The 26,291-nt window shown below is 42.3% G+C and overlaps 1 protein-coding gene across 2 annotated transcripts in view; it reads right to left on the reverse strand.

The window, feature by feature from the left end:
* Nucleotides 1-26,291, reverse strand: part of gbe1b (glucan (1,4-alpha-), branching enzyme 1b) — an 89,751-nt gene that overhangs the window by 31,562 nt on the left and 31,898 nt on the right. For both annotated transcript variants that reach the window (XR_004615850.1, XM_034604440.1), the window contains exons 9-13: nt 25,351-25,478; nt 24,886-24,984; nt 15,856-15,966; nt 15,594-15,765; nt 1,392-1,576 (exon numbers count right to left, since the gene is read on the reverse strand). Coding sequence is in view for 1 of the 2 variants with exons in the window: in XM_034604440.1 (XP_034460331.1) it covers nt 1,392-1,576; nt 15,594-15,765; nt 15,856-15,966; nt 24,886-24,984; nt 25,351-25,478 (695 nt within the window). In the remaining variant the exon portion in view is untranslated. The remainder of the gene's footprint in view (nt 1-1,391; nt 1,577-15,593; nt 15,766-15,855; nt 15,967-24,885; nt 24,985-25,350; nt 25,479-26,291) is intronic.

Consider the following 26,291-nt stretch of genomic DNA (forward strand, 5'->3'; position numbering starts at 1 on the left):
GTAAATGAAAAAAAACGCCACAGAAACAGCCAAGAAAAACAGCACCCACAATGTTTAGCAGGTCAGCACTGGTGCCAAATGTATGCATCCTCCCTGCCAATAGCCTCCTCTGGGATCAGCATTCCCTCCAACTCCACAAAAGGGAGCAGAGGAACCAGCCAGACTCTGCTTTTCCTTTGCCGCACCTTCAAAGCTCCGTTTCATCCAGTTGTAAAATGTGCACGCGGCTCCGGGACGTCAGAGCACACCTCTGATTGATAGACCAATATGCAGAAATTATCCTCGTGAACCAGACATGTCTCTTAATTACGCTCTCTGATACATTTCCCGACTCCGCTGCATTTGTCTGTCTGCTGCGGGGAGACGAGCGGGTCAGAGAGTAACGCAGCAAGGTGAAGTAGTTCTAATCTTCAAAAACGGATTCCCGGGGATGTGAGGGAGGGTTTTTTTGAATCAATTACACAGACTTACTTCTAATCCCTGTCAATTCAGCAACACTCTCCATTTGCATTATCCCATCACTTTGCTACCAGGGAGTCTAGAGAGAGAGAGAAAAACACCTTTTCTCTTTCTTCCAGAGGCTGACAGCAGCCAGAGAAACAAGACGTCTCCAAAATGAAACTCTCTTTATGGTGCATTTATTTCCTGCCCGAGTCCAGGATTTAAGTGCCTCCAGAAATAAAACTGTACCTGTGTGTTAAGATGGAGGCTTTGGAAAACATTCACTCAAAGTCCTACATCAAATAAATCGTTGATAAATATTGGCTGAGTAATAATCCGTATCTGACTTTATTTACTTTATTTGATGTTTGAAATGTCATGATTGACACCTGAGACCGACTGGAGATCGATCACGTGTATCAGCAGGACCACGATACCGCTGCTCCATTCCTCGATCGCTACTGTTCCAAACTATACGTCATCGGCATAAGATGGTAGCACTGATCTCCTGGATATTTTATTATCTACCGTCTCTACATGTCCCATTGCATTTCGGATTTTCATCTTTATGTGTGGTGTCACTATAATAATGATTTATATATAATCTGTTTTCTTATAAACATTGTATACGTAACCTAGGTTGTTTAACCTTTGTACGCTATGTTTTGTATATATTTATTATGATATTTACTATGTGTTTTAATTGCTTAAAACTGTTGTCATACATCAAGTGTGTAAGTAAACATGGATTGCAGGTATTCAAGATGACAGAAGTCTGAGGAAGGGACGTGTGCTTGAAACGTCACTACGTCAAATACAATCCATTAACAGGTTCTTTTAGGTGTGCGTGTCTTCTCCTCAAACGTATTTCAATATCTCTAATGTGAATTGGTAATTGAGGCTGTCTGCACAAAAGAGCCTGATGTAGAGTGAGCGTGTGAAGTCCTTACAGGTGGGGCAGCCAGCCAGCCGTACTTGTCCTCGGTGCGGTTCATGTCCCGGTCAAAGGCGTAGAGCTGACGGTAGCGGAGGTGATCTATATCCAGTAGGTTAAACTGCCGCCGGGCATAGTGGCAACTCTGATTGTTCCCCTCTCTGGGGAAATCCAGCCACTCAGGATGGCCAAACTCATTCCCTGCAAGAGAGAAAGTTATTAAAGAATGTACATAATGAAGGGAAAGGCACACACAGTCCCTGTGAATTAGCATTCTCTACCGCACCACTCTATATGAGCTTCTTTTCAGGTCCGGTGCAGTTTTTAACAAGACCAAAAAGAAATGATCAAAAGGGACCAGAGCCACAATCTGTGGCCTTTTCATAACCTCAGCAGAGGTTAGTACGTTCCATATTTAAACAGAGCCACAAAGCTCCTGCGACATTTTCATCAAGCACAGTGCGCTGAGCTTCCTGTCACAGAGGAACCTGCCCATTCATGAATAAAACTTTGGGAAAAGAAGCCAACGCAAGTGAAAACACTGCAACGCTTTCATTTGACTCACACTTTTTCAACAAATATATGCAAAAATAATCCACCATGATGTATTTTTATATAATTTTTTCTATATAACACAGAGCAAACCTTGAGTCATTGCTGGAAATGGGGAAAAAGTGCAAATAACTTTATAAGTTCACACAAATAAATACATATAAGTCTGGGTGAGAGTCCTCTTTATAACCTTGTTGATTAATTCAACTTTATTAAAACATTATCTGCATTTCAGAATTATTCTCCCACCTAACAACTGCAACTGCTGTAATTGAATGCAGCTTCTCCAGGAGACGGCTCATTTTCTTTAAGAAAAGACGAGTATCATTGAGGCGTTCAGAGCTGCACAGGCCAGATGTATAAGCTCAACGCGTACCGCGGGCGCGTCGGAGACAAGGGCCCCGTCGCTGCGACGCTGTCACGAGATGAGATAAGGAATCCGTCTACGGGTGTCACGACAACATCATAAAACAACGGCCGGGATAATTTAATTCCCGGCAGAGCAAGAAATACACGAGACAAGAGATGGAGGAAGATGCACGACAACAGAACGGAGGCCAGTTGTTTATTTGGTGCGAAGAGCGACTCCCTCCTCCTCCTCCTCCTCCTCCTTACAAAGAGGAAAAACTCAAGAGTGACAGGATGAAGTGGAACAGACAGGGAGTGACAGTGGATTCTAATGAAGTACATCATGTAGGTGTTAAAGAAGTAACAGGCATTAAGGCACGGACTGCCGGCAGAAGGAGCCCACGGCAGCACTCGCCTACGAATTAGGGCAGCGGGGACACACTGTATGCACTGAGAGACGGGCGGCGGGGGGGTGCAGGTGGAGTGGGAAGGAGGAGGCGGTGGCTTTTCTTGTGACATCTGCGTGAATAACAAGCCTCCCACGCAGCTGAACTCGAAAAGTAAAGGAGAGAATTGCACTTCAAACTCGCAGCGCGGGCAGTCGAGGTGCTCACCGAGAGGAATGAGCACACTACACGTTCGGCGTGCACCGGTGAAAATTTCCCACCTGTTATGAATATTTCACGTGCAAATAATCTCAGACAGCAACAGGAGCTCTGCAGCTTTACACACTTACAGCAGGGTTCACGGCTTTAATTGATCCTAATGCAAATTTAAATGAATCTCAGTTGACGCACTTTGTTTGATCTTTAATAGAAAATCCTGGGAGAATTTCAGAGAACCTCTCATTTTGTATCAGGCCATGAGATACGCACATTTAAAATCTCCAAGTGTTCTGTAACGATCGTGCTACGGTGAACGTCATGAGGTCAACTGAATCAATAGGATTCTTGCTAATAGGAACATTTGTTTTGTATTAGAGATAGTTGGACCATTTATCTTTTTGTGCAGGAGGGAAGGTCACAGGGTTTCTCTTCCTCGGGGGAGTTTGAGTCGAGATTACATTTTAACACCAATGTGGTTGTTAATGTTCGAGATATGACGGTCGCAAAAAAATGGAGTGTAGCCTATATAAAGGCTGGAGTATAGGTCAGACACCCAGTCTCCTCCATGTTAGTGGATGGGACATAGACCAAACTGAAAAGTCAAAGAAAATCTGCTTGATTTGTGAGCAGGCATGTATTTAGAAATCTATTGTCCCAAAATTCAACGCAAAGGATTACGTTACTCACACGTGCATAAATACAAACTGTAAGTGACAGTAAAGTGAGATAAAAAACAAACAAACAAACAAACAAAAGTATGAAATCTGTGTGAGAACAATTTGTTTACTCTAAGTACTAACTGTATTTATACATCAGATCCTGGCTGTCATAAACACTGCCTCCTCCATGTCAGTGGACGGGACATGGCCCAAACTAAACAGTCACAGTACACGTTGAATACTTTTTTCTCTAAAGATATTTTCGGTCATTTCAGGCAGCTCTGATCGCACTGAATATTCAAGTGCAAATTTTTCTGGTAAGTTTAGTTAGTTGATGCCATAAAAGTGAAGTGCCCTGATTGACAGCTGAGACGGTTTCACTACTGTACAGACTCTGGCCCAAATGATTTTTTTGTGCAACGAGTGGAGTTGGAGACAAGTCGTCCATCTTTATTTACGATCTATTGTCATGAACCACAAACAATGAATAAAAACAAAAACAGGAACTCCTAGAGGAATAGCATATTGCTGCAAATGCTTTTGGAAGGTCCTGAAATAACAGCTTATTTTCTTGTAAATATTTCACTGTGAACACAAATGAAGCTTTGGGCGGTTTAGCATCTACATGGTGTGATTGTCTTGATTCGTTTTCATCGAATAACACGATCACCTGACTCAACGGACGTTCCTGCTTCATCTTCCAATCCCAGAAACAGCCACTCTGCATTTTGTCAGAGTGGAATTTGCCTGCACTGTGTGTGCTCAGCCAGTCAGAATGAGTTTATCCGGCCCTGTTGGAGCTTGTGTAAGGGCAGCGATGATGCCGCTCTTCATTTACTCTCCTTTACTGCGGCTCACCAGTGTCACCTCAGTGCTGACAATGCTGCCATGGGGATGAACCACGAGCCGGAGTGTAAGGATCACATGGCTTTGTTGGGAGATGACAAGAAGGCTAGAAGTGCTATACTGCTGTGTAACATATTCACTATGGCCAAAGCTCCAGTGCAATCAAAGTGAGGCATACTGGAGTGTACTGGGAACCCCTGTCCCTCCCAGATCCTCGCTGCTGTGTCCTCCCTTGGGAGGTGAAGACAACTCCACACCTCTCGGCACAGCAGAAGACAAACCTTCTCGTCCTCCTCACACTGGGGATTTGGTGAGACGTCACCCTTGTGGCCCTCCTTAATTTTTCTAGAGGGCACCTCCAAGCCAGCTTTTAATCACATCAGTCCCTAAAAACATCTGCCTGAGCAGATTCTCAAAGTAATTTCACACTGGACGCTACAGCCTCTGTCCGTCGTGTCATGGCCCGTGGCCACATGTGGCAGGTGGTTTTTCTGGAAGGCATGAACGCCCTGGAGCAAAAACAAGTTCTCATGAGTGCTCTGTTGCCACTAGGGGGAGTGTGTAGTGTCAATCTCCCCAACTACCCGCTGTCATCAGAAAAACGATTTTCACGCACCTTCCTCAAATGTCCAAATCATCATCCACGCCACTGTTTAACACAATCTGAACAAAACACACAGTGAGTAGAGTGATTATTAATATGCAAAGACCTGAAAGACTTGTAATGGAAAAGTGCTAAATTTCGAGGAATTTCCAGGAAACTTGGTGGAAAGGTGGAAAAAGGGACGAGAAATAAACTTAACGACTGGATCCTGTATTTTTTCTATTTCTCTAACGTTATGAGACAGGGCAGGTTTTACAGAGAAAGATTCAACGATCTTGATGACAAAGAATCAGGCGTATTTAGGGGTCTGACATCTATGAGTGTGCGCAATTTGGTTGGTTTCGGCTTGACTGAATTTAAGTGGACTATTGGGCTTTAGCTGATGAATGCACTCTACTGACTGACATTCTGGTTAGATTTTTTGGTTAGTTTTTTTGTCAGCATGATTTTGCAAAAACTACTGAACGGATAAAGGAAAAAAATCGTTACATTTTGGCTTGAATCTGGATAAAGGGTCCGATGCAGCACATTTTTACTCATTTTCACCAATTTACCAGCGAATAATTCATGGATCCTGATGAATAAAGAAAAAAAGGCATATTTATGGGACTGATATTTAGTAGTGTGTGTAATTTTGTGCAGATTGAATAGAATAGGACTGTTGGGCCTTGGCCGACATATGCGCTCTATCACAGATCTGTTGAGGGAGATTATTGGTCCAGCTCACATCCAGGCAGCCACAACAAGAAAAATGAAGTTGTATAAAAACCTCTTTTGCTTTATGGACGGGAACAGATAATATGTCTAAGTCACTATAAGCCACGTCAGGATTGTTCTTATCTTCTTGAGGATGGAGACTGTCTCAAGGCATTTCTTATCCCAATGACCCGATGGCACCAAAACACTAAAATCTAAAACAGTCCAATTACTCAAGGCCTCTCAAGCACACGTAAGACATGGGACATCATTCACGACATTAAAAAGGTATTAGAGGATGCATTAAGTCGTGGATTTACAATGAATGAATGAGGAGCCAGCAGCACTGAGGGGGACAATCCCAGGCCTTCGTGGTCATTCTAAGCAGGACCAGTGGCGCCTAATGCTGCATATCAGGAGTGTGGAGACTTGGTAAGTGACGGCTTTAAAACATTGATAACTGACTGGATCTGCTACACGTGTGTATGACCTCTACAGTTTGACAGGAGCAGCCCTCCTGACTGATTTATCGTGGAATTCTCTGCAGTCAATCACAATTTAATGCCGCAAGTGGGGTCTGGAAAAAAATCAAGAAGACGACGTCAGCCTAATAACAATTTGCCGTCCATCAGTATGTCTATTAATGAAGGTTTCCACCAATGCTACCATGTGTCTAGTGTGGCCCCACATGGTTTAATACGCTCATTGCAATTGGCCGAGCACATGCAATCCACATTTTCAGTGTAAAGGACGAATGATCAAGATATATTGCTGAGTGAAAAGTGAACGGAAGGAAAGTGGTGCTACAATTTGGCAGTCTTCCTTTTTAAAATTTTTACAAAAGCAGTCACCATATATTCTCTGGATATTATCAACAACAGGTCAACGGCAGGAATGAGGCTCCTCCCATCATCACCTCCGCATGATCACCTCTGGGATCTCGTTCTCCAGGAGAAAAGTGGAAACTGCCAGGTATGAATATGTCATGTTCAATGCATAATTTACTATTTTGGTGTATCCACTCTTCGTCTGCCTCGTCAACTTCGACACTACTTTTGAGTTCCTACATTTCCCAGAGTGGCTTTTCTCCCCATGGGAAGTGGTTTTCTCTCTGTGTTGCACTGTATTGCGTACAGTATGTGTAGGTGGTGGGACTGAGAGCAACCACAGACGCGTTGTTATTCTTCTTTTTTCCTCCGTTGAGGAAGAAGTGAGAAGAGGATCAATGCGGCGGCGTGTAATGCACAGTGGAGGCTGTTGAACTTCACATGCCGCTGTCAACACACACACAGGGAGACGCCGAGCTACAAATGAATTACACAGACGTTCAGCTACGTGCTATGTGTAACACGACTGAGTCGAACCAGCTGAGACCCAGTTGTGAGTAGGTTGTGTGTTCACATTGAAAGGATTAATCAGTGTCAGGGATGGGAGTGTGCATAAAAAAATCATAACGACACGCACAAAGGAAGGGAAGCTACTCATTTTGACAAAAACATAGAAAACAATCCTGCACCTCTTAATAATAAAAACATAAAAAATCTGTCTAGTTACTGTTTGAGTTTATTTATAGACTGTATATAAAGATAGATGAAATGATGTCTCCCCAAAAGTGAAGCCTAAACATCTTTATTGCCCCCGATGGCTGGCTGCAGCATAGGTCATTAAACCCAGTCCCCTCCATGTTAGTGGATGGGACATGGACGAAACTAAAAAGTCAAAATACACACCAAATAAATGTTTCCCACTTCAAATCCCATCCAGACTGCACCCTGCCTTTTGTCAGCTGCATTGGCTCCAGCAAACTAGCCGATGGATTGGTTGGGCTGTTATTTGATGTTATAACAACGAGGTGGAACGTCATGACTGCCAGCTGAGTCTGACTCGTGATTGGTCGGGCCTGTGAAACAGTGGGACCTCGACACTGCGACGAAATTCCACGAAGACGCAGATTCTGGAACCAAATGTGGTCGCATCCATTTCAGCGATATTTTGGCTTCTTCCTTGTACAGACAGAGGAAGTGAAGACGCGTCGACCATCTTTATTTACAGTCTATGAGTGCAACCGGCAGCAGTGTTCCAAAATTCCCAGTTTGAGTGACATCTGGTGGTCCCACTTGATTTTAGATTACTTCACCATGAACATTAGTATGCAGTTTGGATTTGGACAAGTTGTTCCAGCCAAAAAAAGTGCAACAGATGATTTCACTGATTAGTTCCTTCTCTGTGGTCGAAGATGCACATCGGTGAAAACGCCTGATGCAGTGAATTGGAACAACGCGGCATATGTTCAGACTTTGGAGAACTCCACACACGTTACACACCGATAACCCTGAAGACCAGAGTGGAATCACGTATTCTAATTACTGTGGTTTAAGAAAAAAAAAATCACGTTGATCTATAGGTGAGATTATTGTTGCTGTTGTCTACTGTAGAACCACATGGACCAGCCAGAGGGATTGTGGGTACGTGACAGTCAAATTCAAACTGTAAACTAAACGATTGTCCATCATTCCTCTGCTGAGGATGGCAACAATCCACCAAATCATTCTGCGGTATAAGTTTAATACCGCTTTAAGTTTCTAATATCTATGGGTAATAAAGTCATACTGGCAGCTCATGACCAAAAGTTTCTTTTTGAGCGAGCTTTTTCTGATCTTTAGAGAAAGCAGGTAAAGACTTCAGGCATCACATGCTCTTGATATAAATTTCGTTTTGGATGACTGATGATGACGCAAGTGTCCAATGAAAGAGCGGCCTGTCAGCCCATGTGACTCCACGTTTACAACTGTGGGTTTGAATAAGTCGGCGTGAACCTTACATGAACTAGAACCAAAGGAAAACAATGGATCACTTTCTTTTTCTCCTTTGCTCCAGAGCGAGGGAACTGAACTCAGAGAGGGATAAATAATGAGCAAAAGAAAACTGCTCTGCACATCGTTCATTGTGATGTGACTTCCTCTAGTGGCCCGCACAAGACCTCACAACAAAATGTCCCCAGTATTTTCCCCCTATACTTACTTCACAGTGTGTAAATGTAAAGTGTGGACTCCTCCATTAATGAGCACTCAGCATTAAGCTCCTTCTTATCATGCACTTGCTCTGTGAGCGGGTGTGAGGCCTATGGAGGAAATCACACATATACAGGGACAAATACACACACACACACGCATGAAGACACAGGAGGAATAAAACAGTCTGTGAGTTTTTTATCCGAGATAGCGATCCTCGGTTTTTAAAAAGAGCCTCACTTCATTAATGGCGTTCGGGCTCCAGCTCCCTTTTTCTGCCTGTATTTACTTTCAGTTTTGCCTGCGTTATTATTTTATAAAGTCTAGTGGAGATGATTGATTTCCTGCGCAGGCTGGTTCAGTAACCCATGGAAGCCTTTGACTCTTCATTTCATTTCAGCTTTAAAGAAACACATTGGACACACCTCCATTAGGTAATCATTCCCCTCTCCTCCACGATAACACGCCAATGTTCCTCCCATATGCCTGAATTAATCACCATGATAATCACCCTCCTCTGCCCCCTCACAGCTCAAACTAACCAGAGAGCTCATTCTGCACGACCAAGAAATAAGACGAATTCTCACCCCGAATACACATAAATAAAATCATTTTGTGTCTCATTATATATCTTGGGTACTGTTATCTGGAAATGAAATACAAAGAAGGGTTTTTCTATAGTATATTACACAAGGATTGTTCTTTTACACATTATTATAGGATAATTACAGCTTCTTCTGCAATTTTCACTGGAAAACTATGCATATATTATGGTTGGACACAGTCAACTCCGCAAGTTTACATCAAACAGTTTGGCTTAAAGTTTGTTTCTCTTGTAAACACTATAAAGTAAAACCCCAAATTATAACAAGGTATGGCAATGTCAGTGAGTCCCTTCACTACTTTGTTACAAACTGAAATATCTCCACAACTATTAAACTGATTTCCATGAATAATACTAATAACTAATACTAATACTCGTGTTTATGTTCCTTTCATTTTCATCTACTGCCTCCAGCAGGTGGACATTTGTGGTTTTGAGTGAAATATCTCAACAACTGATGGGAGCACTACTGGTCGGATAATAAGCAAAATTCATTCCTCATTACTGTGGTGAATCGCTATTTGTGTACCAAGCAGAAAGTACGCACATTGTGTACCCACCGGTGTAGATGCAGTGTATCCTCATTGTTGGAGAGGTCACCACATCCACAGCAGTTAAGCTGCTGAGTGAGACATTATCATGACCATTAAAAATGATGGGTAAACTAAAATATATATATTCAGGAGGTTGCACTAAGAATTTGCACCAGTGTTTTAAGGGTAATAAAATAACTAAAGCTTTGTCGGATGATGTTGATGCTTAAATTTATCGTGGTTCCAATAATGATATGATTAATGGGGGCAACCGTGTTTACACAGTTTGATGTCGGACAGCCTTTCAACTGGCACATCCCATTACTCCTCTACAGCGGCCGGCATCAGATAAGGGCCTGACAGTGACACAGTCCCCTCAGTAATTAGCAGCACAAGAAGAAGCCAAAGGATCAATGTGTTTTCCATTGGAGGGATTCTGGCAAAAGGAAGATCAATGACAGAATCAAGAGGGGATGGAGAGGACGAGAGTCACAGAAGGTTTTAGATACAGCGCAAAGAAAAAGAAGAAAAAAAGCTGGAGACGAGATGCGATGTTCATTTCCACTTGCGGGATTGATTTCCTGTTAATGCGTCCGTGCACGCTCCAACAGAAAAGTCGAGATCGGCACATGTATCTACTAATTCCACAAACGTCTGTTCAACTTATCAGCTTCACACTTTGCACGTGTATTGTAAACGGCCCGGGGAAGTGAAGTGACAAATTTGGTGCAATTTGGACACGAGTGGGTCAAAATCGCAGCCAGATCATTTTGATAATTTGGTTATTTTTATTTGAACATATCGGACTGACACAGACACACACACACACAGCATAGGTTCTGATCGCCGACGTTCTGGTCCCTTCCTGTTTGGCAATTTGTGTTCAAAGTTAAAGCACAGTGTTCAATTTGTTGCTCGAAAACTTTGTAACGAGCAGAATTATTTAGAAAAACTGTGAACTTGGGTTTGAAGACTGACCTCGGAAATAGTCGAGCATTCATATACAAACCACATACATGAACAATAATAAAGAATACAAAATTTCAATCTGTAAAAAAACTGACTGTAAAATCTTCATTGCAGATAAACCAGGCAGGATGAACACAAAGTTTTCTAACTTCCCTCTGCACCATAGACTGTTTATAAAAAGCTCTGCACACAACGTCCAGCACACATAGAATAAAGTGTATCGTCGAAGTGTTTGAGGTGGACTCACTAATCACAAAGAATAAATGCGAAGTGGCTCCGCAGCATCAACACAGGCGACGCTAACAGCCCATTCCAAACAGGCGGGATGAGAACAGACACTGCACTCGTGCGACCGAACGCTCCACAAGACTGAGAGCACAGTCGGCTCTCAGCAGTGAGATTATCTGTGTGAAATGTATGAGGAGGAAGCACCGGTTCTCAATTCATCATCCAGGGCCGCAGCATAATGGCTGCCTGTTGCACTGTCACACTCCCTGAATACAGAGTGCAGGGAGAAGTTTTTAGCTCAATAATTTAGGCCGTAAATCTGCAAGGTTATCTTAAGTCTGAGTGAGCCCCTGAAAGTCAGGAAGTGCGAGCGGCTCCATTCTGCCCCAGCCGATGCGATGATAAAACCACTGAGGCGTTTCATTACTGCCACACCACTCGGCGCTTTAATGTCATTGACACTCCAACATCCTCAACAGTATCCATCGCTCAGCATCTCAAATACCAACGCTGCCTCTGTCCTCTGTCTGTGGGCTGTTTGCTATCGGCCATGAGTAAATAAATGTGTTTTTTTTTTCTGCGCTAGGCACTTCAAATTGATTTGGCTTGCTAAAAGAATTTGCTCTTGCTCAGCACTGGCTAAATGACTCTCATGTCATTGATCCACTGACACGGCATGTCATCTCGGATTTACTTGATTTTCTTCTTCTTTTCCTCTGTTCTCGTGCATTTTCCCTTCTGCTCGCCCACCTGGCAGCTTGAACTCTGAGCGGCTCCCAGCGATGGATTTTAAGCACTTTCTTCTCTCTTGCCTGATTTTGTATTCTTCAGGAAAAGGGACTTTCATCCATTATTGTGATGAAAAGACGACGTCATCGTTCTTTTAGTCGGTAGAGAACCTTTTTTCCTTTCTGTGACTCTGCAAGAACTACTTGACAGAAAAGAGAAAATATTAAACTTTAACTTCTGCAAACTCCGATTTAAGTGTAAAAATATGAATCATTGTGAAAAGGCCGATTTGTATTCGACTTTACTTGCTCTGTTAATATTGCAGGAGACGTTTGCCCTTGCACATCCGTGACACAACTCTTACAAACAATAACTGATAAATTAACTGACACATAAAAAGATTTACACACTTCTGTCTCTTCCAATAAGGATCACGATCGCATGCATTACTGTTCGCAATAAAAAAGCTTTCTACGTCCTCGTAAACCTTGTGGGGGAAAAATAGAATAACTGAGGGAGTGGAGGACAGTCACAAAGAGTACGTGATAGAGTATCCATAAGTTCCTGCAGTAAAACTGGTAATAAACGTCCTCCGGTCTCAACCGCATCAGCGAGAGGAATTATCTCTGATCTGGATTTTAAGACCTGCTCACAGCGAAGAGGACGAAAGGCCAGATTGCTATTAAAGGCAGATTTCATAAGGTAATAAGAGACGTGTTTCCACTTAGACTGTGTAAGGACGGGTGAAAGACACATTGTCTGGTTCAAATCCAAAATGAATATAGATTCAGAACAAGTAAAAACCAGGTGTCTATTCTAGCAGCTCAAATTTTTGGTTTAATCCACTCATAAATAAAAGCACGACACTAAAAATGCAAACGCAAAAATGTATATGATGAAGGTGAGTGGAGAGCATTTAATTTTCATTTTTCCACAAATCTAATTTTGATGTATAATGGAGGCTAACTAAGAATTTCATTGTATGGCGAATTGCCTGTTTTACAATAAAGACAAGACCGTCAACCCCATTTTCACAATAATATGAATAAAAAATGGAAATAATACAAAGTGGCTGATTCTAATTCTGCTGTTTTTAGCTTTTTAAAGATAACAGCTACTCAATATAAGGTGACTCAACTGGACTTGGACAAATTAATACTGAAGTAGACTGAAGCATTTTGATCTGCAAGAAGATAAAACATTGACTGTGTTAATGTGGCGTTGCCTAAATTAGCCATAAGAATATAAGAAAAAAGAGATTTCTTATAATTTTAATAATGTATATTATGTCATTAGAGTAGTAAAGCCAACTAAAGGGGAACAATCAGAGATTTTGTGAATAATTACAAATATGTTTAGTTTAAAATGGGAAAGATCTGAGGATCAGCCTGTTGCCTGTGTTAAAATGCGGAATAAGAAACTGGGAGAAACTGTATATTCCAAATAAATAACCACAGAGAATTGGAGGGAATTTGTCTCTTTAGTAGAGGAGAAAATGTTTGGTAGTACATGTACGTGCAGGTGATATTCTAAGGGGTAAAATCCCAAAACACATCCAGCAAGAATCACCGAAATGCACCCAATCTCAAACAAATCACGCTCTCTGCTTTATTTTCCATTTTGAAGCCCTCTTCTTTTATGTATTTGTTAGTTTGTCCATTTTGTTTGTATATGTATTCACAAACCCCAGGGTCTTATTTATTTTGTAAGGAAAGATGATTGACTCATTAAATGACATCATTGTCGAATTGACTTTGCGAGCAGCACTGCATCTCACTCGTTGAATCAGCTCCTCGTGCACTGATTGGTTGAGAGCACAGAGATCCGAGAGAGACAAAGCACCGGGAGTCCAGCAGTAGGAGTCCAGCAGCAGGAGTCCAGCAGCAGGAGTCAAGCAGGAGGAGTGAGCCTCTTAGCTACACTTTACTCAGAGAATCAGACATAATTACTATTAACCGTTCCTCCACTGCCCACATGAGGTCAATTTTCCGACATCCTGTTCATTACGAGCTGCCCTGTTATCACTGTCCATCAAGAACAGCTGCTTTGATTGCAACCCCCACCCCACCCCTCTCTCTCACACACACACACACAAACACACACACACACCCCTAAGACAGACATCAGTCCACTTAGGAGGAAGTCACAGGGTGCTTCACTCTTTTCCCTTCGAGTCCGACTGGATATGGTCGTAAACCCAGAGCGATGGTGAATCCAAGCATCTCAGGAAAAAGAAAAGCATATTGTTTGGGCTCCGGAGTCCGACCGGATCACCAGGTGGAGCTAAAATGCTGCGACCACGCGTGCAGGCTGTATACGTACATTACACCAGAGAGCAGCACATGCAGGAAGCCACGTTCCCTTCAACCAAGGTCAGTCGTTAATTATCACTTTATTATCTTTAGCAGCAGGCCTCGATAAAAATCACGCCGCAGCTCGGTGTTGAAAACGAGGAGCTGCCCCAACAGCGAGACTGAGAACGACAGTGGATCCATTGGAAGAAGAAAAGAAAAAAAACAGATCGGATCTGAGACAGCTTTTGTCGTGCGTTCCACCATCAGCTCTGGAAAGTGAGTGTTAATGTCAACCCCACTTCAAAAGGCTTCTTTGATGCTTATCACCAGCCTTGACTCATCGGTGGCGAGCTACTCCACTGATATATTCCGTTAAAGAAATACAACACATCTAATAACTGAGCACTTTAACCCCCGATGGAAAATGAGTAGCACGGGGCTGTGTCGAGCTATTTTAAGCCTTTTATGAATTAGAACATGTTTATCATTGCAGAGGTGAAATATGATTCTCACACACACACACACACACACACACACACACACACACACACACACACACACACACACACACACACACACACACACACACACACACACACACACACACACACACACACACACACAGGGATCTATGTTTCTCATTCCGTGCGAATGTGTGTGAGAGTTATAGAGAATTAACCCTTGTTGCCTTATCTTTATATCTGTTGGTCGACTTGTTGTCTGTCTGAGTGATAAACATGAAAATTCAGGGGGATCATCGCAGGTTACACGAGAAGGATTTGAAATTATTCCCCTCATCTCTTTTAATAAGAAATAAAACAAACAGAAGGACGATGCCTCATTATTACGACCTCTGCAGCCTCTCGACAGTTCAGCGTTTCAATGCCAGCTGAACCACAAATCCATGTGGCATGATTATATAATGATATGGCCTAATTAGATTGTATGATTATATGATAGCATATGAAATTAAATTAAACAACATGAAATATGATACAAGCTGTGAAAATGATGTGATGATGGTGGTGGTGATGGTGATGGAGCCATTGAACTGGGATTAGTGTAAATTAAATTTAGCCATACGAGTGTACTGTATTAAAATATAAATTACAGAATAATTTGTCCATTCTTTCTAATTAATCAATTCTTTGTTTGAATTACGCGCAGTCAGAAAAATCATCACTTTTTCCAAGAGCCATTAAATTGCTGTGTTTTGTTTGATCATCGATAAAAATAATATATTTAATTTAAAATAATGTAAAATAAAAACCACAGTGAATCCTCTGAGGGAAACAAACAATTATTTTAAAACCGAGCAAACATATTTTGCATGATAGGTGATTCAAATAATTTATGGATTATCGTGGATTCATTATTTCAACTCAAAAATAAAACATAGAATGATATATATATATATAACAGGATCTTATTGATGGCAGATAATGGTAATACCACTACTTCCAAATGACATAATGGTTTAATTGACTGTATATACGACCGTGGCGTTAGGTATTTGCTGTGAGTTACCATGATGACTTACCGATAAAGTTGAGGTATCCTTCTCCACCCAGACTGTGAGTGATGAGACGGATCATCTTGTGCAGCTGCATGCCGCGATCGATGACGGCGGTCATGGGAATCCTGGTGCTCATGTTGGTGTACATCTCCTTGTCCATCAACCAGAAGGCCAGACTCTTATCCCCAACCAGAGCCTGAGAAGGTAGACCAGGTTTTTATTATCCACAGTGGAGCATGAGACGGACTCTGTTTAACACCGGGAATCACGTAGAAAAATAGCTCACCTGATCATGGCTTTCTGCATAGGCTATGCATTTCTCTCCGTAACGCCTGTTGGTCAGCGTGAAGACAATATTGCTCATGCTCCACTCTTCATCCTTTAACTCCTTCAGGATCTGCAGAGTGACAGAGAGGGGTTATTGAAAAAGGGAATGATAGATGTGTTGCTGAGAGATCCAGTCGGGCTCTGACTGATGTCTGAAGCTGATGTCTTTCAGTTCCGGCCCTCTTTCTACCCTTCCTTAAGTTTTTTTTTTTTCTGGGTTACACTTCTTTCTCAGATCAATCTCTGTTTTGACATCTCTATATCCGCACGGTGAGTTATGTCTACCTTTGAATGGCGGTAATGGAGTTTTTAATAACTTCAATACAGCCCATGGGTAGTAAGGCATCAGCTCTCCCCGACCTGAGATGGGCAAGGTCAGAGCCTCTCATCCAAACGGAGGGATCCGACGATAAATCCAACCAGGGAATCAATGCCCTGTCGCTGGCCTGCCTACATGCACACTTCCTGCCACAGGAGTCATTTCCAGGGGTCAGGGGGAAGCGAGGGCCAACACAACATGCATTTAAAGCACATCTGCCCACACGGAGCGCGGCTGTGCAGTTACACCGACTAATAACCCAAAGACACACGGGCAGATGATAGCACAGGGCAGAGTGGAGATAACCACATGTACTGCAGCGGGCACTGGGGGGGGATTTAATGAACAGCAGAGAAGCTAGAAAGCCGCGGTGTCGATAACAGTCCTAAATGTGTAAAAGAAAGAGCGTGTGCCCTCCAAGAACCCCTGGTGATAGACACGCGCTCGGTGTGATCGGTGGGGGAGTTGGCGAGTCCGACTCAGTGACAGGCTGACGTCTGCTCGGTGGAATTGGCTGTGACAGCTGATTGACATGTCAGGAAACCTTTATGTTACTCTACAGAGCCATAATCCTCTGAGTAAAGAGAGTAAATTGTGGCGATCAATATGTCTGAGATGAACTGGCTGGTCCCACCAACAGAGAGGCTTCCCCGCTCTATATATCACCATCTGTTCACATCCGCTCCTCCTCACCTTAGCCTTGTGTGGTCGTATTACTCAGCGCCGGCGCCACCGGGGAAACTCGCCAAGGAACATAAGGTGTCATCTACATGAGCGACACATTCTCAGACCTTTTAACTCTGTCCCTGTGCGCTCGGTGCATCGCCTCGGATCCTCAAGAAAAATCTTTGTTTTGCATTTTCCTCATTTTGTTCCACTTAACTAGATTTTAACGGTTTGGGGTTTCAAGTTTCATTTATAAAAGTTTGACACGGCAGAAATAAATAGTTTTGAGTTGTGAATGCTGAAATGTGTCAAAGCTAACAGAGCTACTCATGATAAAAAAGGAAAGAAACTTAATCAAAGGCAAATACCCAACACAACAAGTAATAATAATTATAATAAATCCTAATAATAATCACTAATAATCATTTATAAGAGTATACATTAATTCATATCTTATTAAATCAGAGAAAGAGCAGAGATAAAGAACATAGAATCCAAAATAATAATCAAAAGGGAGCTTTTTATATTACCAAGGTAAAAAACTAAAAGTAAAGCAGGTTATTTGGCAGGAGAATGAAAAACAATGAATCCTAAAGAAGTGACAGAACAGATATTTTCAAGCTCTATATCTAATTAATACTGTATATTATATTGTATATAATAGTGATGCGAATAAAACCTATGAAATATGAGTAGAATTAAGCAAAATATATATAGAAAAACACCAGGGAGAAACACACACATAAGCATAAATGACAAAAGTATTAAAACTGTGAATAGTTTAAATACAAAATTTCCTGCTGATCAAATCATAGGGGTCACAGTGACCAGGTTTCTATGGAAATGATCTTGTTAATGCAGGCTGGGTTATCATCATCCTGGAAAATATTATAATACAACACTCAATTGTATTATTTATGTGAATAAATTGAGCAGTAACCTAAAGTTTAAAAATGTGGATTTTATTCCTGTGGCTAGACTTAAATACCGAAAATACATGAATCCTCTAAACTCTGGTTCCTTTCAAACAAGTGAATCCACTGAAAATACCCCAGAGATCATCCCCGCCGCCTCCACACCCACCTACAATCAGACACTTTACACTTCCTTATGAATCATTACAATCCAATTCAACCGCAAAAGTGGTCTGGGAGCAATTAATCTGGGAGTGGGACTGTCGGAGCGGAGACGGGGAGTGACTGGGTTGACGACTTCCCCACCACCAGCTCACCCACATCAGCCCCGACCAGCCGAGCTTCCTGGCGCCACTGACAGTCCACTTCATCAATGATAATGAGCAGTGCACAAATCTTACTTTACAAGCCTGCTGTCAGGAGCCAACCAGAGTGCCCGGATTAATTAGGCAGAGCCAGAATAAAAAAAAATATAATAATAAAAAGATTCTAGCAGTGTAGGATGAGGTCACCTCCCTCGCCGCTGACACGCTGTGACTGATTCAAGAGCTTCTCTGATTCAATCACATGGTTCAGGGACGGTCGGCTGACTGTCCCCGGCACCTTTCCAATCTCCGAGAGGATGTGTGTTTGCGTTGCCATGGGGACGTCCTCTCTTCAGCACGTTCCCCGCTGCCCCCAGGGGTCAGAGAATGAAGGTGTGCAACGCTCAAATCCCGCGGATCAACCGAACGCCTCCCCGTTCTTTCACAGTTTTAGAAATTAATGAACTTTTCCGCCCACGCTGACGTCTCCTGCAGGAGCTTCGCTAAGCTGAACGGCCCTGCTCAGCTCACCTCACAGTTTGAAAAGGCTCACGGCACCGTCTCGATCCTGCACCGCCGGGTAACACCGCACCAGCGAGGCCTCGGAGTGCAATTAGCTAATAAAACGAAAGCCAAAAACGCTGCCGTTACTGACTGTGGAGGGTGACGCTCGACGAGGGGGTCAAAGAGAGTGGGCGCCCTTTAAAAGGCTGCGATGAAGCCACTGACATGTTTACATAACCGAGCCTGACTCCATCGCTGCTTGCCAGCCGCCTGGATTTTTTATTAAGTCATTTTAATTGAAAGTGTTTTCAGTATGATGGACAGAGCAACGTACAAGCACCAGAAATGGATTTTTCTCCTGAAACTAATAAGGAGAGAGCGGCGCGGACTGATATTTTAATCAAATTAAATGGAATAACGGAAACAGAAAAAAATTGGGGCCTTTGACTCGGAGGTCGTTCGAGTTGAGGAGCCGAGAGAAGCCAGAAAATTCCCCGCGTCGCCCGCTCTTATCCACGCTGCGGCCGGCGAGGTCTCTCCCTCCTCCGCCTCTAATTGTTTCAATTACATCTCAATCCATTGTAGCTGGAGGGAAGGGAGCCTGTTAAATTAGAGGGCTTTTGTAATATTATCCATTAGGAGTGACAGAATTTTATGGTCATAACCAGATCGAATCATCCAAACTTGTGCCGCGCGCCTTATCTGGTCCTCTCATTAGGATATCTTCATTTTTCACAGCCTGTTGGTCCCGACCGTCTTCTGCAGCCAGTAAATGAGTCATATCAATCAGTCACGCTGGGGACGAAACGCAGCGTGAGGCCTCGATCCAGGAACCGAGGGAGATTCATTCATGCACACATGTGAATCTAAAAATAAGCTCCCTCGCTCTGACTCTTTGTCTCTCTTTCCATCTGTTTCCTCCTGCCTCTCTCCCTCTGTCTATCTTTCTGAATGCCTGTAGCCTCCCTGCTCCATGTCTCCTTCTCTGCAACACACCCTCACTGGAGGCTCCACTTGAGTCCATTCAAATCCCTCCCTAATTGACACTCTGTGAGAAGAGGCAAGGCGAGCCCTGAGTGCACTTCACTGACTTCACCAAGGCATGTTCATACCAATGCTTCCCTCCACTGGAACGCATGAATTTCGGTGCTCACTTTGCCGACTTCTACGATTCGCGTGGCATCGAAATCTCATCAGGGAGGCGACAAATTTAATTGAAAAAGATGCATCCAGGAGAATCTAGATGATAATTGCATTGTGAGAGATGTTGTCTGAAAAGTGTAGCAGCAGCAGCAGCAGCAGCCTCTCCGGGGGCGTCCCAAGGATAATCCTGTGAAAGGAGGCTGCCTCTCAGCGGAGCAGCGCCGCCCGCCACGCCGAGTGCAAGCATCACCGAGGAAGGTCAAGTCTGGGACTATCCCCCGGCCGCTCCCTCCCTCTGCCCCCTATGCTCTCTTCCCTCCATCCCCGCCACAGAGTTAAACCCACCGCTGCGATATACAGACTTGATTAACGATGCATGGTCTCCTCCCATTGAGAGACACACAAAAAAACTGTAGCGCAGGAGGATGCATGCGGTGCCGAGGTCACACGCTCCGCTTCGCTTTTCCACCCAAAATATGAGTAAGTGCAACTTTCAGTGTGGGCGAGCAGATAAGAAGACACGGCGTTACATGAATCTTACAGCAGATAACCTCTTTAGGCATTCTGCAGCGATTTTTGTCAAGTATCAAACAGGAGAGGGCTTCTGCTTACACTCGAAACGTGCACACACACACTGAAACAGGACACAAAACAATTCACCAGCCAAACCAAACACACACAGACACACACCTCCCCAGAGATAACCGGCTGCCTGTCTGTTTCCCTACAAATGTACTTGTAATATTTGCTGATTTCATACAAAAAACAACACTGTGGCGTACTGATGATGAATGGGTGGCATTTTTATTAATGCAGACTTTGAAGAAAACTCCAACGGGGGCCATGGAAATAAATTATGAGCTACGTGTTGATCCCAAATACTGTAAATTTATCCAAGTTCTCCAGAGGAGGCAGACATCACTCCAAAGTGAAAAAAAAGTCTTCTGAGACCAAGACTGAACATGTACGACAGGATGTTGGCGTCGGAACAGACAGTGAGGAAGAAAAAAAACTTGTCAGATAAAGAAATGCATATTTATTCACCTCTGGATGGGCGTGCACGCTCGTTCCCTGTGCTACACGGCGTCACCGTCATGCAGACTTTCAGAGCTGATGGCAGCTCGGTTATAAACAATGTTTTTCCATCGTGGGCCATTAAGTACTTTCACAGTGGCAGTTTGGGCTGAAGTGGCGAGCCAGAGGGTGCTTCAACACTTGTTGTGCGGGGACGGAGAAGATTCGGCACCCGGAATTTCCCATCCAGTGTCCAGAGTGTTTAACAACTCACTCAACGGGGTTATCATGTTCAGCAGTAATAATTAATATGACTATTAGTAGTCATATTAATTATTTAAAGGCTCAGTGTGTGAGATTTAGGTGAAAGGGATCTATTGGCAGAAAGTGAATATAAAATAATCCTAGTGATGTTTTTCACTATGTTTCATCTAAATTGTATGAGCTTGTACTGCCCTTTATATTCAAATACTTTATATCGGGAGTGGGTCCTCTCAACGGAGGCCGCCATGTTTTTTACAGTAGCCCAGACTGGACAAACTAAACAGCTTTTGAGTTTTTATGACAACTGAAGCTGCCACAGGTTCTCTGTCATGTTTGGAAGTGGACGGTGAGGTGAGGTGAGGGGTATTCAGCTGCAACATGCAACTTCACCACTAGATGTCACTAAATTTTACACACTGAACCTTTAAGTTGTTTTGGTGAATAAATACTGTATCAATTAACTAAAAAATAAATTTTCTCACAAGTGCCGAAGACGTTTGTTGTGCGTTTCATTCATTGACTCAATATAAAAATTGATGACTTTAAAAGCGACACCAAATCACCTGGATCTCCCCCTGGTGGCTGGCTGGAGTATGGGTCATAAACCCTGCCTCCTCCATGTAAGCAGACATGGGCCAAATTAAAAAGTCACGTCTCTGTCATTTTAGGTACTTCTGTACTGATGTATGATCGAGTAATGATGTTTCTGGTAAGTTTGATTTTAATTAGTTATTTGATGCTATAAAAACAGGGTGAAACGTCATCATTGCCTCATGATTGGTCAATGGCACCCTGGCTACAACAGCGCCACCACATGGTCGCTACTGTGCAGACTGTGGCTCCGAATGTGCAAGATGGCAGAGTTCGTATCCGGGATATTTTATCTTAGTTTCTGGAGAGTGGGAGGAAGTGGAGACACGTAGATCATCTTTATTTATGGTCTATGATTCATTCCAGAGTTAAAACTCTAATTCATGCCTCTAAAATACTTTTATTTAAAAAATAACCATCAGTGTTCAGGGAAAATTTAATTATGTTTTAAATTGTAAATACAAACTTACATCCTCCATAATTAAAACCTTGCAAGTTCACCACGTTTGCACAGAATGTTTTTTGTCCATTATGTATGAGATGTAAGAATTCAATATGAAGAGCAGCGTGAAGGTTTTTCCATTCGAGGTTGTATGTGCAGCTAATTAATCCACTTTGAAATTATATCAGAGTATTTATGTAAAGCTATCAGTGAGTTTTCTCTGGCTGTGCTGAGCTATCAGTGTGCAGAGCAAAGAGGACGTCTGTTAGTGGAGAGATTAAAAATAAAATCGTATTATTGTAGGAGTGAAGCAATGGATATAGACGTGTTCCTCTCAGCGGATCACAGAATGTGTGTGAAGCGACATTGTGAGAGAACATTGAATATTGACAAAAAAGTCCTGATAAATACACGTTCAGTGGGTATCTCTCCAGTTTGTGTGTGTGTGAGCGTGTGAACACTACATTGCATTTTGTCCAGGAGATAGCAGAGCAAAGAGCTGCCCTTTGCTGGACGCCATGACAGATGCTAACCTTCAGGAAACATGGAAAAAAACTCAGAAACTCTGACAGGACACGGGGAAAAGAAAACTGCTCCGACCAACAGAGCATTTTACTCACAGGCATTTTCACTGCTCCACAGTAAAAAACACACAGGACGGCACAGCCCCGAAAATAAAAGCTCAATGTGGTTCATGTGGTAGATAAAGTTCACTCTGCTACTAAAGATCAAATTCTAATTTAATTCATGAAGACAATAAAAGCCCCCCCCATCAATCCTGTTCTGTTTTCTACACTGTACTTGAACCTCACACACACAATTAAAAAAAATTTAAAAAAGTTAATGTTCATTTAAGCCTGAGAATGCAAAGTAAATCTGGTCAGGGAACTCACAGTTTAATGAGTGTCTATAAACTGTCATGCTCTATTGCCATTTAATGAAATTTATTCATGGGAAAGTTCCTTCAAGTTAAATTTAAAACATATTTTTCAAAAAACAAAATAAAAAAGGGAAGATAATAATTGGCCATTTCCTTCTTTGATTCATTACGGGTGAAATTGTTCCCCATATTTCCCCTGACAACGAGTGGAGGCCGACACGAGGATGAGGATTTGTTTGTCGTGGAAATAGTGTTTCAGTTCTTCAACTATTCAGATTGTCCGACTGGTTGGTAGAGAGAGAAAAAAGAAAAATCAACAGCGCATTGAATTCAAGCGGAGAAATAATCTTTGCTTTATAATATAAAAAAAATGGACCCGAGGATAGAAATTTCAGGCTTGATAATGAATCAAAGTGAAATATAAAAGGTGACGCTCTATTCAAATGCTTCACTTAAGAAAAAAAACATCACAAGAAATTTCCGCCTGGATCAGTGACTCGGTGACCTTCGTGATAACATTATTAAAGCTCAGCTTTCTTCCCACTCACATCAAATGAAAGCATACATCCACTGAAAGGACTCGAAAAAAAATTACTAATCTAAGGTCATTACCGATGAATAAGTCAAATGCTTATGTTTGTTTGTTTCTTTTCCATCGTGACTTTGTGTTTGGTGGGAGGAGGAATGACCTTCCCGTTCGCACAGCAGGTACGATGAGAGAATGAAGTAAATCAGCACTTAATAAGAAACAGAGCACAAGGACCTTCTTTGGTTTGATGAGAGAAAGAAACTAACTTGCAGCTCCGGGTGAAAACAAACACAAGAGCACGGAGTTTATGCCACTAACTCCAGAAAAGATGGAAAGATCCAGAAAACTCATGTACGTGAGCTGTGTCCACCTCTACTGGACATTTAATGGTTTGTAGTCTGACCAGCGTCTGGCGTGTTGTGGATTCTGCGATTGCACTCATGAACCTTTTTGAATAAAGTTAATAGGAAAGAAACCTCCTTTCAATTTGAATTGAGAAAATGAAAGAACTGGTTCACATTGTAAATTTCTGAAATGTCATTTTAATATTACTACCAGCAAAGTGAGCGTCCATGTCATTCAAACATTGGATCATCTATCCAAAAGAGTGTTTTCACTCTGCAAACAATTTAAACCATAATTGATCCGGACTGAGACCACTTCTTTAGGTCAGATTACATTTTGATCCATGGGTCTGAAAACCTGTTATCTTGGTTTGGACTAAACTAAATAGTCAGAAGGCCCAAAACAAGGTGGGTGTGAAAGTTCCCTAAGTGACCACAATGTTTTAATCCAATATAAATACCTCACTGTATTATATAATGCAATCTAATACAAAATTAATATCAATTAACAGCATATAAATAAAACTGAACATTATAGACTTCTTTAACCCAGGGATATTCTGCTATTAAATGCATTGTGCAGCCCTGTGTAGTTTCTCTTGTCATTGAGCGTCTTGTACAAAAATAACTTTTCTCTGAGGAGAGAAACACTTGTACTGGACTCCCACATTCCAGGAATCAATTGATAGTATTTCTGCTATTTCTCCACGAGCGTGTTGCCACAAATAACTCACATTATCAAGCCTTCACATCCATGAATCTTACACCCGAGCACAGCAGTGTGCAGTTATCTCCAGGAAATATAAAGGCTGAGATTCTCGTGTCACTATCATGCTACGATTTATACTTTATAAAACGCTCAAATGCTTAGCAACAAGCCACAGAAGTACTTCAATGCCTCCCAACATACCCAGTTACTCCCTTTGTCTTTCATCCCCGTCTCCAAAAACACATGCTTTCATTTTTTCTCTCTATCTGTGGCTCGTAGAGAAGTTTCTCTGTGAACTTATGGAGAGAGAGAGAGTGCACGCAGAAAAAGGAGGGAGATTAAAATGAACAAGTGAATAATCTTACCTGGATCCACTTGTCAGGGATGGCCATAGCCAGTCGGTAATCAAACCCGAGCCCTCCCTCCACCACTCCTCTGCAGAGAGCCGGCATCCCTGACACATCCTGTGGGGAGAAGTCACACTATTTCATATCACATTTTTTCCTCTTTGTGTGCACAGGTTCCTTTTCCCAGGCGTCAGCCCGGATCGCGTCAATACCACTCCGCCACCCACATATTAAAAAGGGAGCGAAGTCCTATATCACAGGGCCAAAGGAAAAAAGAGTGACATCCCATTTCCTTTTGCATTACTTCTTAATTACGCCAATGAATACGTAAGTGGGCTATAATAAGTGGTTTTAATTAATAATAGCTGTGGGCGGTGTCATTGCAAAGTGAGTGCATGCTGACGGCGTTAGTGTGTGTGTGTGTGTGTGTGTGTGTGTGTGTGTGTGTGTGTGTGTGTGTGTGTGTGTGTGTGTGTTTTTTACCTCTGCAATAGTGATGCAATCAGGATAAAGGGTATGAAGAATGTGATTGGCAAGCATCAGGTAAACCAAGGAGTCTTCATCCACCTGAAGGCCAAAGTACTCGCTGTAGTCCCCCAAGAAGGTGGTAGCTGAGGAGTAAACACCCACACAGTCAACTCTCGTAATGTTTTTCAGCCCGAAACTTCTGAAATCCTTCACTCTTCCCTCGGCTTTTTTTTTTTTTTTTCACAAACACATGCCGCTGCTGTTTTTGCTTCATTTCTGTGATATATATATTTTTTCGGAACAGTCTTTATTGTACAAGTCTTAAATGTATTTTTTTTTTTATGGCTCATTTTCAAACTCGTTCATGTGAGACACTCGGATTCACTGTCGGCTCACAAGTACATTGTAAAGTAGCAGCTAGCAGCACTTCTTCAGAGATTCACAGTAACATACTGCATATATTCCACACTGTGTGACAGCTGCTGCAGATGTGCAAGGTGGATTCGAACCTGTTCTCTCCACAGATTTGATTTTTACATCCATGGATGCAACTAGTATTCACAGGATTTGATCTAAATAAATATATATGTGTGTGTTTCTTACATAAAATCATATGTGTGGAAACGATTCTTTAAAAATCTGGCATTATTGTAATATCACACACTTTCCTCTGAAGAATGACCTAATTTGAAGGTTTTGTTAAGTAACCAGATAATCTCCTGCTGTGTTCTTCATAAAGTCCAGAGAGGGCTCAGACCCAATTATCGCACATTTTCCGGAGTTCATGTGTGAAAAAGGGCTCAACTGTTCTCAATACAATAAATAAAGGTTTCACTTACCTACATGTGTTAATTAAATTGTTTAATTCCTGTTGCTTTATCTGTGTTTAATTAAAACGAGTTTTGCAGATAGATATTTCACAGCGTGTGGGCTGAGATCAGTCAGACCTCTTCTGG

The sequence above is a fragment of the Hippoglossus hippoglossus genome, chromosome 13 (genome assembly GCF_009819705.1).
Source record: "Hippoglossus hippoglossus isolate fHipHip1 chromosome 13, fHipHip1.pri, whole genome shotgun sequence".
Lineage (NCBI taxonomy): Eukaryota > Metazoa > Chordata > Actinopteri > Pleuronectiformes > Pleuronectidae > Hippoglossus > Hippoglossus hippoglossus.